Source organism: Petaurus breviceps, unplaced genomic scaffold, assembly GCF_028583685.1.
Source record: "Petaurus breviceps papuanus isolate PSGF00001 unplaced genomic scaffold, PetGlider_PUasm1.0 567, whole genome shotgun sequence".
NCBI lineage: Eukaryota > Metazoa > Chordata > Mammalia > Diprotodontia > Petauridae > Petaurus > Petaurus breviceps.
The window spans coordinates 9,635,483-9,653,672 of NW_027186383.1; the positions used below are offsets into that span (position 1 = coordinate 9,635,483).

Here is an 18,190-nt window from a genome sequence, read left to right on the forward strand (position 1 = left end):
GGGGGAGTAAATCACCTGCTGAAATCAGGTGATTTACAGGAAAAGAAACTCAGGCCTAAAGGGGGTTAGGACCTAGCTCAATTCTGGTGACTGTTCCCATTTTATGAGAATACTTTTACCCATTTCACTCAATCCCTCCTCTTTCATTTGGCACCTGAAAGTTTCTCACACCAATATTGGTGTAAGCCTCTTATGCCATTCATATCTGAGGGACCTAGACAGCTCGTCAATAGGAGGATTCCAGGAAATGGTGCAGCCTGTAGAACTGACGTTGCTTTGCAGGTTGGAGGGAGGATGGAGCTTGATGTTCTGCCTGGGCAGGTACTCCAGGCCTGCCCCAGATACACTGCCGTGGAAACTGATGGTGAACTCATCAGATATAGTCAGCACTCTGTCTGGAGGGAGCTCTAGGTACAGGTACCCATCTAGAGAATGCAGCTGTAGTTTCCATGATGGATACTGAAGGCTCTCTACCCGGAAATACCCATGGAACTTCACGGTCAACCTTTTTAACTGCCAAGACATTGAGACATTTACAAAAGAATTCACATAATTTCTGAGAGACTTTCCTTCTGTTCATGCACCAGCATAAATTATTCTACTATGAATATTAGCTAATTAGGACAAAGCTGAAGCTAAATAACAACTAATATCCCTGCAAACTAGAGGGTCTTTACTTATGCAAGAATTTCTATACTAAATCTTTGGCTTAATAGCATTAATCCATTATTAACTTTAGATGTTCCAGACTCAACTGTTTAATAGATTAACTATTACATTGTGATCATTGAAGCTTGTCACCAAGAATGGGGACAAAATTATAATAAGGGAGCCAGAATTCCCTAATTTCAAGGTGTTAATTCCAGGCAGAACGCATATAAATTTTCAGTCTGCATTGAGCCAAACTTGAAGTCTACTAGGTGTTTGAAGGTAAATCGAGTCAGGAGAATCCTACTTCAGCTCACAAGGAGTAGTTGTTCTCCCAATCTCCTTGCACCTCATACCTGTGTCTTCAGGAACCATGGGTTGGTGGCTCTGGTGGCTAGGATAGCCTTTCTTAATATTCATACCTGGAGCTGGGCTCAGAGGAATGACCAATTAGTAGTCCCATCAACAGCTTAAGTAACGATCTCCAATAATCAACCCAAAACATGAGTATAATCTCTCATTGGTTGAGGAACATCTTTAAAGCAAGTCTCAAATAACCTGTTTTCATCTTTATATTCTTATTCATGAAGGAAGCAAATCTTATTCTAACAGGTTTATATTTGCTTTCCAAATTTTCTCTTATTCTTTTATGACTGTTCAATCTGAACTCACACTAAAACCTCTTTTCCTTTAACCAGGATTCTCTTCTGGTTTAATCTATTGCTTCCTCATCATTTTGAAAAGTCCAGTGATATGACTCTATTTCCCCCAAATACAACCTTCACTACACTAACTTTTAATCCTACGTTCTGATTCATGAAACAGTGTTTCAACATTACATTTGTATCCTTAGCAGTCTTCCTGAAATACTTCCTCATACTTAAGGGGCCTGAATAACTACCTAGGGACAGGAAAAGTCTAGATGATCCTCCTCTTTAAAACAAAGACAAACTTGAAAATTTAGAATTTCTCAGGTTACAGTGCATATGGTCAGAGTGCTGTATTGATTATTTCCTTGTTCCTTTGTTAATATAATCCTTAACCTAGCAGCATTTAGACTTAGCAGCATCTATAATATGAGAGAAACTGCTTCTCCCATAACACAAGTAATACAACTATTTACCAAATTAACACAAGAACTCCTAGAAATATTGTAAGGACATATCCAATACCTAAATTTAAACTTTAAAACCCCAAATCAAATAGCTGCCAATTTGATAACCTTAATTTAATTATTTCTAAGTTGCTTTTTTTTTTTTAAGCACCCGGGGTTAAGTAACTTGCTCAAGGTTACAGGGCCAGTTATTTCTGGGTGTGGTGCTGAGTGTCTGAGCCCAGATTTGATCTCCAGGTCATCCTGACACTGGAGCTGGTGCTCTTACTCGCTGTGCTACCTGGCCGCCCCTCTAAATTGCTTTTACACAGAATATTCATTCATCTCATAACCATCATACCCCAAAGAAAATTTCTCATAAAATTACCAGCTTTTAGCCTCCCAGTTCTCACCCAGACACACACCTTAATAAATACAGTCTGTATGAACCCTGTGCAAGCCAAAGCCAAAAGCACTTTTACAATTATATTACCCAAAACAAATTCCTAGGGTGTGGATTCCACCACAGTCCTTACAAAATCATTGGGGGGGCGGGGTGTTCATACAATGAATCCATTCCCTAATACCAAATAACAATACAGATCTCTTTTTAATCATATTACCCTTTATTTCCAAATTTTTAATACCCTTGGTCCTCTTAAAGGAAATATTACCCACAAATATGTTTTCATTTTTATATTTTCCTAAAGAAATTTACAGGAAATTTGCTTTTCCCTTATTAGGTCAATCTAAAATTACATATATTGGACCAAATCCTAACTACTTTCTTTAATTTTAATAATAATTACAAATCCCAATAATCTATCTCTTTTACTATAATCAGTGCCCATCCTAATTTCAGTCTTTCCACTTAAGATAAAAAACTTCCTCAAACCCTGGCAACATGCTTAAACCATCTGATACTAACACAAGGGCACCCCAGGGTGGGGGACATTCCCCATCTCACCCCCTATTTATTCCCAAATAGAAACTTTTCCTAACTTTCACATTTTCACTCAAACCATTATTTCTCTTTCCCAATCTTTCAAAACCCATTACTCAGACTGCCTACATTCCTTTACATTCCTAATAATCATACCCCAAAATTTCATGCTGCCTTAAAACTAAAGGGAATTAATGCCTAACAATTTTTACCAAGAGAGAGTCACATCTCTCTCCCCTCTCTGCCCCTCTTTTCCTGAGAGGCTTACAAAAAGTATCAAACTACAGAATTTATGTACCATCCCAAACCTTATGCCCCCCCCCCCTATTTTTACATTCCCAATTACCTTAGGGTGGGATGGGGGAGGGTGCTCCCTTTTAAGCACCTCTCTTTCAGATTTTCACTTTTCCCATTAGAAACTCTCAATATATCTCAGATTCTTTTGATTTAGAGTTTTTTCCTTACCTCCCTCTTTATCAATGGTTTCTCAGCAAAATCTTCTCGGGTACTCTGAGGGATCCTTCATCTCAGACCCCTTCATTTTCTCCTCTAATAGTGATTATAAGTTGCCTAATCTGTCTAGTTACCTTCCATGGGGTTTCACTTTTGGGTGAGGCAGGAAATGGGTAAATGTTAGTCAGTCTCAGCCTATTTTTGATTTCAGGGGGGGAAAATTCCCTCCTTTTCTTTATCCTTTTCTCTTTTCCAAGCCCTGAGCCTGGCCAGGACCTGGGACACAGAAAGAGAGAAGGGGATTTTCTACATTATTAATTTTAAATAGTAAAACATTTTTCTATCTTTTTCTTTCCCTCATTCCCCCTCCCGAGAAGGGGGGGGGGGCAAGAAGTTCAATTTCAACCACAGCTCACAGAAGCTGTCAAAAATCCACAGACAAAACCACAGAGACACAAAGAATTAAACTGACTTTACACAGGACAAACATCCAAACTAAAGTCACTTAAATTCCGGGTGCTTCCCTTTCCTCTGACCCAGGCAGCCAAAGGGCAACAAATCCACTCTCTTCAGAATGGAATGGTATCTTTGAATTCACATACAAATTTAACCTTTGGCACACCTCATCTTTGGAAGAGCCATACATCAGCCAATAGACGTTTGCTCCAAGTGACATCTCACCCCACACATAACAACAATATTCTATCATCTTTCCCTTCATATTTTGGTAATTCGTGCCAATTTTGCAATCAATTGCCTAATGGACTATCTGTTGGTACTTCACATTTGTACTCCAACTGCGAACACTTAGATTGTCCCATTCCCGTTCCTAACAAATTTATGGGAGCCATCACTGAACTCCCCAAGTCAAAAAGACTTAGCGGAATTATCCGAGAAGGGTCGCCCCTCCTCTCCAGTTACCTGGGAAGCTCTTCTCAGTGGCTTCATGAACTTCCTTAAGAGTCCACCCTTATGTGATTGCACCCCCAGACCCCTGAGTGCTTATTGCCAGACTGTACATGTACGCTTTTGGACTGCTCACACTCACTGGCCAGCTGGATCTTTCTGTTCAGTTTTCTTTCCTGATGTTGGAGCCCTAATGAACTTTCTGTTTTCTCTGAATCCCTCTGTCTAGGTCTTTCTCTCTGACAGGATAGTGGCCCCTCCCTGAAGCTCAAGACCTCCAGGAAATCCCTGGCGTGCACTTGGTCCTGACTTTTAGAAAGAAAGCCCCCTCCTCAATCAAGGAGAAGCCCCACGTTGGGCACCAACTGTGTGGGATACAAGACTCTTACCCAAATAAAAAAACCAGAGGCTTCCCAAGGCAAAAACAGAAGCTCTTTATTTCTCTAGTCAAGTCTCACGAGAGTTGGGCATCACCTACCCCAGAGCAAGCTGGTATAGGGGGGCACTGCACAGAGATCAAGCAGACAGGTATATACCCCTATACAAACAGTTCTAAGAAAACCCACAAAACCCCTCCCCAATATCTGGACCTCCATTCCCATTGGGGGGATGCGTGGCCTCACATTCTAAGTACCCAGTACAAACACATATTTCAGCTCCTCTCCTTATTGAGCAAAGGCAGGTGGTTAAAAGCATTTAGGGGTAGGGAGGGTGTAATCACCTGATAAGAAACTCGGGCCTAGAGGGGGTTAGGACCTAGCTCAATTCTGGTGACTATTGTTCCCATTTTATGAGAATACTTTCACCCATTTCACTCACTACCTTCAAGGAAAAACAATCTATACACATATAAATAAATACAAACTATGACCAAGGTAATTGGTGGTGGCAGAGAATGAGGCTTGCCATTAGGATCAGCGAAGGCCTCAGGGAAGAGGGAGCAGCTGAGGTGAGGCCCAGGGGGCAGAGCTCAAAAGTGGGATTTTGTACCCAAGCCACAGCAAGAAGGCTGTGTGTGAAGGTAGTGTGCCTGGACTGAAGGGTAAGGAAAGAGGAGTTAATGTGCAAAGATGGGCCAAATGTCCAGAGGCGTTAAAGGCCAAACAGAAGCATTTAGGTTTTAACCCAGAGGCAGGTGGGAGCCAGTGAAGCCTTTGGAGCAGGGGGGTGGCACGATCAAAGCCATGCCTCAAGAATGTCACTTGGCAGCTGTGTGAAGGGGGAAGCTTGAGGCAGAGGGACCGTGCAGGAGGCTGCTGCAGCCGTCCAGGTGGGAGATGGTGAGGAAGGGAGATGCTCCTAGACCTCCCAGCTCCTTACAAAAGGGAGTTAACCACAGCACAGGAAGGATGTGGCCCTGGTTCTGACAGACACAGCCCCCTGCATCTCCAGGGGAAACACATGGGATCAGTAGGTGTGCTCAGTCAGATGGTGATGGAATGGCAACGTGGCAGACAGTAGAAACTCCGACAGGGTGACTGGGAAGCCACATCAGCCTGAGCCTTTGTCCCCTGAACCAATCAGGGCTCAGGAACAGCTCCTGCCTTTTAGGGAAAAATTAGCCTGGTCTTTGTAGCAGGGCCTTGGGACCCTCATGTTTTCTAAACTGAAGTCAAGCCAGCTAACTTACTGAGCCCCATATACAATACTGCATCTCACACCTGTCTGCCATATTGGGAATGTTCTCTCTCCAGCCTCTGCTTCTTGGAGTCTGGGCAGCCTTCCTTCAAGACTCTGACTTGTTAGCCTTCTTCACTCCCCTCCCTCAACACTCTGTATTTACTGGGTATATACTTTCTAGTTATCTGTGTATAGGTTGTACACTCCCCTTCCCCCAGTAGGATGCACAGCCCTCTTTTTGGGCACAGATGGTGTCTTCTCTCTCTCTCTTTTTTTTTTTTTTTTTTTTGGTTTTTGGAGGGCAATTGGGATTAAGTGACTTGCCCAAAGTCACACGGCTAGTAAGTATGTCAAGTGTCTGAGGCCGGATTTGAACTCAGGTCCTCCTGACTCCAGGGCTGGTGCCGCCCCAGTGGCATCTTCTCTTGGTCCTTCCCATGGACTTTTGGTGGGCCTCCTCTGCTTTAATGATTTTGCCCCTAGCAGAGCCTTCTAATGAGAAATGTGTCTGCACAGAGAAGGAGTAGATGGCTTTCTCTGGGAGTTCAAGTTGGCAGCACCCTTCTTGGCCAAGGCTCTGCCTGCTTACTGAGACTCCTGGGTAGAGGAACGCGTTCTGGTGCCATCTCCTCGTTGTTCCATGGGTGCTGCCTGAAGGGCCTCTGTCCACTTTTCTGCATGACCGCTACTTCTCTATGGCACTCCTGTCCAGTAAGAAGCCATGGAGATGTGGGGGACACTAGTGCTGCCTGTCTGCCCACAGGTAGACGCTTCTCCACGTAGCAGTTAGCACAGACTGCTTGGGGCCCTCTCCACTTCCCGCCTGTCCCTCCGAGCAGGCGTCCCGATCCCCAGCCTCTCCCATTTCTAGTCCATCCGCAGGAAGCGCTGCTGGCTCCCTGTGGCATCTAGGATCCAATTCAGTCTCCTCTGCTTGGGGTGTAAAGCTGTGCTTCCCCTTTTCAGAGTCCCGCCACCCTGAGACTTTGGGGACTCCCTGTTCTAGCCCTCTTCATGGCAGAGCGACTTGGCTTCCCCAGCCTTCGGATCCTGCCCGGAGTCTCTCCCTTGCCCTGCTTCCCACCAAACAAGCCTTTCCTCCTGGGCTCCAACTTGGCACTACCTTTTGTTGTCGTTGTTGCTTTTTGGAGGGCAATTGGGGTTACGTGACTTGCCCAAGGTCACACGGCTAGTTTTTGTGTTAACTGTCTGAGGCCAGATTTGAACTCATCTCCTGACTCCAGGGCTGGTACTCTATTCACTGCACCACCTAGCCGCCCCAACAGTGTCTTCTTACCATGGCCACAGACCAGTGGGTACAATGCCCTTGACTTCTGACTGCCTATGCAATGAAGACTCCTCCTGGGCTCTTGGACCTTTGTTTCCTTGGGCTCCAGGCTTTGTGCCTGCCTCACTCTCCTTTGGAAATCTCCATGTTCTGGCCCTTGGGACCTCTCTCATTTATCTTCAAGCTGGCTTTCCTATTCCTGGTTGATTTACCTGGAACAGATTCCTTCCCCAGCCACATCATACCAGCTTGCCCTGTACTGTCCAGGATTTGAAACCTGAAGGCATTGTAGGATCATTCAGCTGCGAGTGTGATAGGGGCAAAGGCCAGATCCAGATTAGGCACAACAAAAATGTGAGGGGGCAGCAGATCTTTTTGCAGAATTGGGATTCTGAAAGATGGGAGGGCAGAGGCAGCTCCAGGCATGGGGAGTGTGGATTTACAGAAGCAGATGATTTTGGCAGTCCTATGGAGGATATTTTGGGAAGTACAATAATGAGAGGTAAGGCCCTTACCTCTTCTTAATTTATCTATTATTAAAAGTCCTCAGAAAGAAAAAGACAATACTGCCTAAATCAGTTTACTTGTTCAGCGCCAAACCAATTAAACTACCAAAGAATTACTTTATAGGGCTAGAGAAAACAATAACTAAATTCATCTTAAAGAAGGAGGCAAGACTATCAAAGGAATCGATTTTTTTGAAAAAAGGAAGGCAGCCTCGCCGTCCCAGGTCTCAAGCTGTATTACAAAGCAGGAATCATAAAAACGGTTTTGTACTGGGGAGGAAGTGGAGTCTTATGAGTGGAACAAATTAGGTGCACAGCATCCAGAAGCAGATGAGCACTGCAAGCTAGTACTTGATGAGTCCAAAGATACCAGCCATAGGGATGAGAACTCACTGTTTGATGGAATCTGTTGGAGAAAACTGTAATCAGACTGAAACTGAGCTTAGACCAACATCTTACCTCTTATGCCAGTAAACACCAATTCAGTGCTTGCTATGTGCTCAGTGGGCAGCTCCAAATGAATGCATGATTTAGACATAAAGAGTGATACCATAAGTAAATTAGGGGAGTGTGAAAGAAATTACCCATTGGATCTATGAATAGAGGAAAAAAGTTCATGACCAGACAAAAGAGAGAGAGGTTCATGGGAGGTAAATTGGATTGTTTTGATTTCACAAAATTAAAAATGTTTTATACCAAAAAAAAAAAAAATCAGTGCAATTAACATTATAAGAAAAGTAAGAAACTGAGAGAAATTATGTTGCAGGTATCTCTGAGAAAGGTCTAATTTTTCAAACATATTGAGAAATCAACCAAATTTCTAAAAAAAAAAATAGGACCCATTTCTCAGTTAATAAATGGTCAAAGAATATGAAAAGGAAGTTTTCAGAGAAAAAAAAATCAAAGCTATCAATAGTCATAAAAAAATGCTCTAAATCACTGGTTGGTTGATGTCCTTCATTGCCGAAGATAACCAAGAATGGCATCTCTTTGCTGACTGTGGCTGATCAGAGTAACACAAGCTCAGAATCCTCTACCAGAGGTCGGGCACAGATAGTCCATGTGAACATTTGGGGCGGATTTTCTAAATTTGCGCATCCTGTGTTTCCTTCGAGCTATTTCAACTCTGTTTTGCTCATAGAGCACAGCACTTTCTCTGATGAGGGCACGCCGTGCTGGGCAGTCCTGTGCCAGTGTCTCCCATGTCACGCAATCAATTCCAAAGTTCTTTAGAGAGACTTTGAGAGTGTCCTTGTATCACTTCTTCTGACCACCATGTGAATGCTTGCCCAGTATGAGTTCTCCATAAAATAGTTTTTTTGGCTAGTGTATGTTTTGCATTCAAACAACATGGCCATCCCATTGGAGTTGTGCTCTCTGAAGTAGCGTTTGCATGTTTGGCAGTTTAGTTTGAGTAAGGACCTCAGTGTCTAAATCACTAACAACTAAGGAAATGCAAATTAAAACAACTGTAAGGTACCAACTCATACTTATCAGATTGGCTAACATGACAGAAAAGGAAAATGACAAATGGTGGAAGGGATGTGAAGAAGGAGGTACACTAATGTATTGTTGGTGGAGTTGTGAACTGATCCAACCATTCTGAAAAGCAATTTGGAACTATACCCAAAGCCTATAAAGCTGTGCTTACCCTTTGGCACAGCAATACCACTACTAGGTCTGTATCCCAAAGTGATCAAAGCAAAAGCAAAAGGGCCTATATATACAAAACTATAGCAGCTCTCTTTGTGGTGGCAAAGAATTGGAAACTGAGGGGATTGTCTGTCACCTGGGGAACAGCTGAACAAACTGTATTTCATGATTATGGTGGAATACTGTTGTGCTATAAGAAATGATGAAGGTGATGGTTTCAGAAAAACCTGGGAAGACTTCTGTGAACCGATACAAAGTGGAGTGAACAGAACCAGGAGAACATTGTGCACAGTAACAGCAATATTGTCATGCTAGCTAACCAATTGTGAAAGACCCAGTGACCTTTATCAATTCAGTGATCCACCATGTGCCAGTGACTCATGATGTAATAGAGAGAGAACTGATGAACTCAGAATGCAGATAGAAGCATATTTATTTCCTTTATTTTTCTTGCTTTTGTTTCATAACGTGGCTAATGTGGAAATACATTTTGCAGGACTGTATGTGTATAATAGGCATCATGTTTCTTGCGTTCTCATTGGGAGGGGGCAGAGGATTTGCAACTGAAAACTTTAAAAATATATATTAAGTTCTCAGGAGAGCCTTACTGAAGATCTGACAAGGACATTAGGAGGAGAGGCAGAACTGTGTGATAGAGCGTCAACACTCTTGGTGACTGTTAACGTAATGTGGGACGAGGGAGAGGCACAAGTCAGAGATGATTTCAGCGTCAAGCTGGGATAATTGTGGGCCCTTCAGCAGAGACTGGGAAGCTGGCAAGAGGACCAAGTTTAAGGGGAAAGGCGACAAGTTCAGTCTTTGCCCATGTTAAGTTGGGTGCTGATGGCTCAGCCAGGTAGAAACTTCAGCAAGGAGCTGGAGAAGTGGGAGGGACTAGGGCTGGACATTCTGGAGCAGTTGGGTGGCCATCTCCCTACAGATTATAATGGAACATCTGGGACTGTGTGCACTCTCCATGAAAAAGAGCATGAAGAGAGGAGTGATCTCGTCTGGAACTGTAGGGGCGTACACCTTGGAAGAGAATAATCGACAAAGAGGATAAGAAGTAATTAGAGAGAAGAGGGATGAGGAGAGAACAGTCATCTAGGGTGGGCTTCAGCATTAGGCTGAATCTCATAAGGCAAAAATCAGTAGGGATGAATGAACAGACTTTGGCTACTTGGGTCCAATTCCCTAAGTATGTGATGAGGGAGCTCTGGTTAAAAGATTGTCTGAAAAAAGAGATCTAGGGGTATTAGTGGACTGCAAGCTCCATAGGAGTTTGACAGCTAAGAACAGCTAAGGAAGTATCCCATGTCCAGGAGTATTTCAGGGATGGTCCTCCGGAGTTCTGCCTTGGTCAGACCTCAGCTGATATGTTGGGTTCACTTTGGGGCGTCACAGTTTGAGAGAGACATCAACAAGCTGCAGAGAGCCAGTGGAGGGCATCCATGGTGGTGGAGGGCCTGGAGCTTGTGTCACCTACACATTGGTCAGAGGAGCCAGGAATGGTTAGCCTGGAGAATGAAGATTTGGGGGGGAGGGGCGGTGCTATAGCTTTTGGCCCCGAAGGACAGATGTGGTAGTGATGGGGAGAAGTAGCCAAGAGGCCAATGGTAGACATGGTGTTGGGGAACACTTCCTAGCAATGAGCACTTTCCCCAAGTGAAATGGGCTGCTCAAGGAGGGGATCAGCCCCCACCTAGGAGGTCTTGTAGCAGGGACTGAATGATCATCACATGAGGAGAGAAAGAAGGTCAAGATGGCTTGAGTCCTGCTTCATCTTCACCACCACCACCCTACCCCCTCCACTGTGAGCCTGTTTCCTCATCTGTAAGTTGAGGGAGTTAGGTTCCTTCTGCCTTCAGAGCCATGCTTCCATGGTCAGTAACTCAGTGAATCCTGAAGAAGAGATAATGTCTAGCTGGGGAAATCATTAAAGGCTTCCTGGAGGAATAAGCTCCAGAGTTGGGCCTCAGAGAAAGAGAGGGAGCAGGCTGTGATAAGGGGGCAGGGGGCAAAGAGTGGGGAGAGTTCATGCGAGGCCAGAGAAAGTTGGGATGGAGGTATTCCTATGGCTTCATGTATCAAATGTATGTCGATAAGCCCTGCTTTTTTTTCCTTTTGTCCCCAAATGCCTTCCTAGACTTCATTTAGTGTTCAGGAAAAGCTCAGGCCAGCAGACTGAGTCAATTAAGCTGGCCTGATTCCAGCAGGGCCCACATTCTCTGAATTGGGGCACTGAACGGGCATTATGGATTAAACAGATCCTATGCAAGGCAAAACCCCTTCTCTCATCATCCCCCTGGGAAACTTCTCATGTAGCCTCCTGGCCAACTCCCAAGGAGAAGGAGACCTCCATCCATCAAGGCAGCCCATGGGCACACACGGGAAATAGGGAGATTCCATAGAAGGCCAGTCCCCAGGATTGGACTTTCCCTTCCAGCTTAGAGGCTTCTTCCAGGTTGGTGAAGACTGAAATGGAACCACTCTGGCAGTTGGTTACTAAATTGGATCTCTTCTCCAGCTGCCAGTATAGGAAAGCCATCACCTTGCCCTGTCTGTGCCAGACTGGGAAGAAGCCTAGTTTTCCATTGTATTTGGTGATCACCCTTAGGGTTGTCTCCAGTCCCCATCCCTCAGAGGCAGGCTTGAGTGTCTAGAGCCAGCAGTTAAGAATCCCGTGGTGTGGCAGAATCAAGACACTCTCCTCAGGCATCTCAATTCCCCTCAACTCCAGTGCTTTCAAAAGGCGGCTGAATTTCGTCAGGCAATCAGTTATCAGCCAGCTGAGACTCCAGTAATTTGAGGCATTTGGCTAAAATGTAAAAAGACAATGTAATTCTAGGCTCTCATTGTAAATACATTCCAGCGATGTATATGAGACCCACCTTAAGGTACTTATTGTGGAAACATTTCCTTACCTCTCACTCCCCCTCTCAGGACCTCAGAAGTCTTGTCTCCAGAGCTGGGTTTCACAAACCTCTGTTTCTATTCAGAGGGCACAAACACCCCTAAAAAGATAATGCCCTGCCTCTGGGCCAGGCTCCCCTCTCCAGAGGACTTCGCGAGTTTCAGCTAGCTCTCACAACAGCCCAGCTCGGGCACATAGAATTCAATAGGATCCTTTTCTCTTAGACATTGGGGAGAATGAGCAGAGAGGACTGATCCGCCCCGCGGTCATTCCTGAGCACGATTAGAAGGCAGCTCTCTGTTCTCTGGCCCAGGGCCCACAGGGGGCCAGGTTTGCCCATTAAATATATAAAGATTCTTCATTTTTTCACCTACTTGGCATTGCCTGGGAAGGTGTCCCTTTGTCCTGTGGACTGGCTTAAATGGGATATCTGCTTACCCTTCCCATTGTCGGGCCTGGGGAGCTGAGGCTTTTTTTCTCCCTTCCCCCAACATTACCCAGGCAAGTTTTCCAAGTACTTTTGGAAACTCACTGAATGGGCTCTGTTAGAGTCTGGGTTTTCTTTGTTAAGCCTTTCTTATCTTCTCTTTGCATTTCATGAATCTTGAGAGTGATTCCTTTTGCTCATTACTGATAAGAGTTGTTTCCAGGAATTTCTGTGATGACAATAATAATAGTGTTAATAACTATATGCAGAGTTTACAAAGCACTGTATCATCAAGTACCCAGGACATACCGTAATACTCTTAGTAAAAGGATGATGAAACAGAGGCTCCCATACTTGCCCTGATGTCACCGCGGTGACTGTTCTCTTGAAACTGATGGGTATTCTTTTACTAGACTATGTATGTACTTGGAAGTGTGTATTTTGGCTCTCCCCAGCAGGCGTAAGCGCCCTGAGGACAGGGACTGCCTTGCTTGGGTTTCTGTGTCGCTCGTGCCCAGCATGGCACCTTGCCCTCCATCCTCCTTCATTAAGTGTGGACTTGAATTTTGCAGCCATCACACATCTAGTGAGCGGCAGAGTGAGGAGGGGAGCCGAGGCTTCTGCTCCTCCCCGCTGACCGCGAGTGCCTCCTCCGGGTCTTTGTTTTACAAAGATCCGGAAATTTAAGAGAACAATCAGAATCGTTCTCATGTTGGGGAGCGAGTGGCGCCCCAGTTTGGAAAAAGGACAAAAGGAGCACCCATTCCCAGTGTAGAGGACCTTCCCACCAGAACTGAGAACTGAGATTAGAACTCATGTCTTCTGACTTCTGGTCGAGGCCTTTCTCACCCTAAACATAGTCATAGACATAGTCACAGGACACTTGGATTTAGTGAGTAAAGAATTAAAATGGGGCCGCTAGGTGGCACAGTGAATAGAGCACAGGCCCTGGAGTCAGGAGGACCTGAGTTCAAATCCAGCATCAGACACTTAACACAAAACTAGCCATGTGACTTTGGGCAAGTGACTTATCCCAATTGCCCTCCAAAAAGAAAAAAAAAAATTAAAACAAAGGGAACACCTTTCCTGGGTTCAGGCTATACGGGTAGAACCCTGGCATCCAGTGCCTAGTTCTCAGCCCCACTGCCTGCTTTCTTTGTACATGTAGGGTAAGGTGCAATGTGGAAACTAGTCTACTTGCCAACACACCTTGCTTTAATGAAGTTAATTTCAAAATACCTTGAAAACATTAAGTTGGAAATTAGGCAATTTTTAAAACTTTACTGGGCTAAGGTTATTAAACAGTGAAATGACTTTAATACGTGTTCTCTTGGTGTGGGCCATCCCTTCACTGGTACAGATCACAGCACCTTCTCATCCAGGTTTTCTCAGAAAGCCTCTCTAGCTGATGGCCCAAGGAGCTAGAGGCCTACACTGGCAGCAGTAGGGCCCCAGCCCCATAATCCTTGGGCTGTCAGTCCTCATCTTCACTGCATGGCTGGCCCATCTCTATTTCCAGTCACATCTGCCCTTGGTGAGGGCAGTTACACCACTTCTCAAATAGAAGTCTTCACTGGCAAGGGGCTGTGGCCTCCTTACATCCACCGTGCAGCTTCCCACTGTACTTCAAACCTAGAAATTTTGATTCTTAGATCACTGGGTTCTTCTCAAACGTCATTTTAAAAAACATTTAAAAAGAATTCATTAGCCTTGTCTCATGGCATACAAAGGAAATCTGCTTTGATATCAGCCACACCCGTGAGCTGAGGTCTCTTGGAAAGAAAAACATTGAAAGTCATACACTGAGAAATCACATGGAGTGGGAGTGAACCCCTGTGTTGGGGGAGACAGAGAGAGAAATAAGGCATCTTCCCTTCCAGGAAGGGCCTCCTGTGTACCATGCCTGCCACGGGGGCCAGATTCAGAGCCTTTGGTTGGTTTGTCTTTGAAATGGAATGTGGACGTCATTAGAAAAAGTTTCACATTGAACTTGAACAAGAAGTTGTATTTTTATTTCATTTCCATGGCCCATGATTCGTTACTCAGCCCTTATTTGCTCTCTTTCCTCCTGAAGCATAGATTAGGGGGTAAAACCCAGCTCCCCTTCTTTCTGAAGCTGCTCCTCAGCAATGTTCTTCTAAAGGGTAGTTCAAGGTGGGCCTCCCATCAAATTGGGGGCTGCTTCATAGATTAACCTCAGCCAACTCAGTAGCAATTTGTGTCCCAAGGATGATCCCAGACTCACTTGAGGGTGGTTCGTGTGGCTCAGAAAGTCTGAAACACTGAGTAAAGTTTTGTGGGGAGACAGCTTCCTCATGCTATGAAAATTAATGTCAGCACTATGGGCTGGGATTAGAACAAGGGCCCAGGTCAGTGTGGAAGTAACAAATAGAACGGCCATGAAATTGAGCCACAGATTTGACCAGTATCCCTGTCTGAATTAGACCTGGGGGTAGACAAAGCATAGGTGAGGCATGGGCCTATGTCTGTGGTATTTACAGGTGAATGGGAAGAAAGGACATGGCCACAGATAATTATAACACAATGTTCTATGCTACGATTGTTAGCACAATACAAAATAAAATGCTGTACAAGGTCTGAGGGGGTCATTCCCTGGGGTAGGGTGGGGGGGTCCTGGAGATCCATCAAGAGAACTTGAATTTGGGCTTCAAAAGACAGGTAGGATTTCTCAGGGGAAAGGGCATCCCAGATGACCAATAATTGGGGAATGGTCGAACAAGTTATGGTACATGATTGTGATGGAATGCTATTGTGCTCTAAGAAATGACAAGCAGGTTGCTCTCAGAAGACCCCAGGAAGACTTACATGAACTGATGCAAAGAGAAATGAGCAGAACCAGGAGAACGTTGTACACAGCAACAGCAACGGCAGCATTGTATGACGATCAGCTTGGGACTGTTGAATGACTTTATGTGAATGATTTGGCTCTTCTCAGAAGTGTAGCGATCCCAGACGATTCCAAAAGACTCATCGTGGAAAGTGCTGTCGGCCCCCAGAGAAAGAACTGACGGGCTCTGAATGAAGATCAGGGCCTACTGCTCTCACTTTTATTTCTTGTTCGGTTTCTTCTTTCACAACATGACTGATGTGGAAATATGTTTTACATGATTGCACAGCTATAACCTGTATCAAATTGCTTACCGTTTCAGGGAGGGGCTAGGTGAGGGTGGAGGGGGAGAAAATTTAGAACTCAGACATTTTCAAAACTGAATGTAAAAAATTGTCACTACATGTAATTGGGAAAAAATTTTTAAAAGCTATTGAAAAAGAAGGAGAAAAGGAGGAGGAGAAGAAAGAAAAGAAGAATTGCCATCATTATCACGGGCACAGTGACGCATGAGTTAGAGCTCCAAGGTGGGGCAACATGGGGCTCATTCCTAGGGCTCTTTCCCAGCGCTTACTCTGGTGCAGGGATTAGCTGGAGGGCGGTCCCATGAAAGAGGGCTAGAGGGGTCTGGCAGGCCTTTCTTTCACTCAGAAGCACTTTTGTGGGGAAGGGAGAAGTTCCTACCCCAAAACATTGCCCTACTTTGCCAACCAGGAAGCAGAACCTAGCAGTGAAGCCGCTCAGGGCCAGGTCCTGCCTTGAATCCCCTGAGTGCTGGCACCAGACACTAGACACTAGGCACCAGGGCCCCTGCTGAGTCAGTGTTTGCTGATTGGTAAGGACTGGGGCCGCCCCTCCATTGATGTTGGCAGCTCCATAGAAACGTGAGGTGTTGGGGACAGGAATGTTTGTGCTTGCTCGTGCTGTACCTTTGAAGTAACCATGTCTTTGTAGACGTTAATCTGCCTGTTAAGAGGTTACTTCACCTTGGGTGCTTGGACTCCTCCGTTGGGCTGGAGCCGGGGACCCCCTGGCATTGGGCGGGGGAAGGGAGACTGGCCCTTGTTTGCATGTTGTGGGGGGGGGTTGCCCTTCTTTGTATGTATCCCCAGAGCTCTATAGATGCTGGAACAGAATAGGCTCTTTTTTTGTTGTTGTTTTGTGTTTTTGCTTTTTGGAGGGCATTTGGGGTTAAGTGACTCGCTCAAGGTCACACAGCTTTTTGGAGGGCATTTGGGGTTAAGTGAAGTGACTCGCTCAAGGTCACTCAGGTCCTCCTGACTCCAAGGTTGGTGCTCTATTCACTGTGCCACCTAGGTGCCCCCATAATAAGTTCTTAATAAATGTTTGTCGACCTATTGGTCAAGAGCCAGAAGTGAGAATGTAGGCTGAGGAGGGAACTGAGGCCCAGGGAGGTCAGGGAAGCCTGAGTCCTGACTTATCCAAGGTCCCAGGGCCAGGCCTTGGGCCTTCAGCCCTTCCCTACCAGTGAGAATACCAAGAAAGGTAGAAAAGGGGGTCCTAGGGCAGCATTGGTGGGTTCTCGCTCTTTCTGGCAAGATCCTAGAATGAAAAGCTAGAAGGGCCCAAGAAAACCCATCTGCTTGGTCCTCCAGAAGAGGGCCTTCCCCAGGACCAGTCTGAGCTTCCACCATGGGTCCTCACTAGAACATCACTGGCCTCTCACTAGATGTGAGCTCATGGCAGGCAGGAATTGGAGCACAGCCCAAGCCTGGGAGTGAGGCTTTATGGGAGACATTCTGGGAGTGAGACAGGGCCCAGAGAGGCTTGGAGAATTGTCATCTGAAGCCTTTAGGGGTGCTTTTTTTTCTCTTTCACTCCTGGGACTATTGAGAGGTGAGCCTGGCCTCCAGGATTCTGGGTCTTTAATAGAGGAGAGATTTAGTTAGTGGAAATCCCCTCTCTCTCTCCTCCCTTCTCCCAGCTTCATGGAGACACTTGGTGAGAGAGAAGGCCGCTGAGACTTGGGCTTCCAGGCATCATCGGGCTCTGCTCTGTTTCCTAGCAAAAATCTCCAAGGCAGCTTGGAGGTTTAGGAAACATTTGTGCCACAAGGGCTCAGTGCTTAATGACTGTTCAATGCCAACTGGAAAACAAACTTGTGGGACCTCGTGCTGCCCCATCGCCTTAGACCACAGGCTCTTTGAGGGCAGGGATGATGGCCCTGGGCACAGTGCTTTGTAAATGTCTTACCGAGCTGCGGGTTTCTCTGAGTCCAGTGGCCTCGCTCATCCCTTATCTCTCTCAAACAGGAAGACCAGGACGTTATGGAGTCTGACCTGGACAAGGATGAGGTGATTCAGCCCCAACTTGGGGAACTCTCCGGGGAAAAGCTGCTGACCTCTGAGTACCTGGGAGTGAGTACTACTCCCCTCGGGCCGCAGGGCAGGGCCACACGTGTCAGGAGGGCTTTAAGAATGTTCTTTTTTTGGCCAGAGCAGGCGTGTTCATGAGACCAAAGCCACACCGTCCTTCCCCATTCCCACCACTTTTCTCTTCTCTGTTCTGATAGCTACGGGTGGCTTCCACAGGAAGATCCAGACTGAATAACTCAGGGGTCACATAGGGCCCCCAGAGAACGAGTCCAAGCCATCTCTAATGCAGAATCTCCTCAGTGACCTCACAAGCACATCCCCAAATGGCCTGTCACCTCCCTGGCCATTCCATTAGGGAAGAAAGATAGTAGAGAGGAAAGGGCTCTGGACATGGCTTCGGCCTTTTAGTTTCTGAGGACAGTGAGATTTGTAGTCTGTGAATTATTTCTAGGGGATTTCGAGGAATGTGTTTGGAAACTGAAGCATTCTGTTGTGGGGATTCCACCCTCAGGGAAGAGCGGAAGCATGTCTCCCCTCTGTGGGCATCCTTGGCAT

General features: G+C 45.7%; 1 protein-coding gene across 7 annotated transcripts in view; it reads left to right on the forward strand.

The window, feature by feature from the left end:
* Window positions 1–18,190, forward strand: part of ARMC9 (armadillo repeat containing 9) — a 134,677-nt gene that overhangs the window by 93,487 nt on the left and 23,000 nt on the right. For all 7 annotated transcript variants that reach the window (XM_069103261.1, XM_069103265.1, XM_069103264.1 and 4 more), the window contains one exon: window positions 17,573–17,677. In XM_069103261.1, the coding sequence (XP_068959362.1) occupies window positions 17,573–17,677 (105 nt within the window). The remainder of the gene's footprint in view (window positions 1–17,572; window positions 17,678–18,190) is intronic.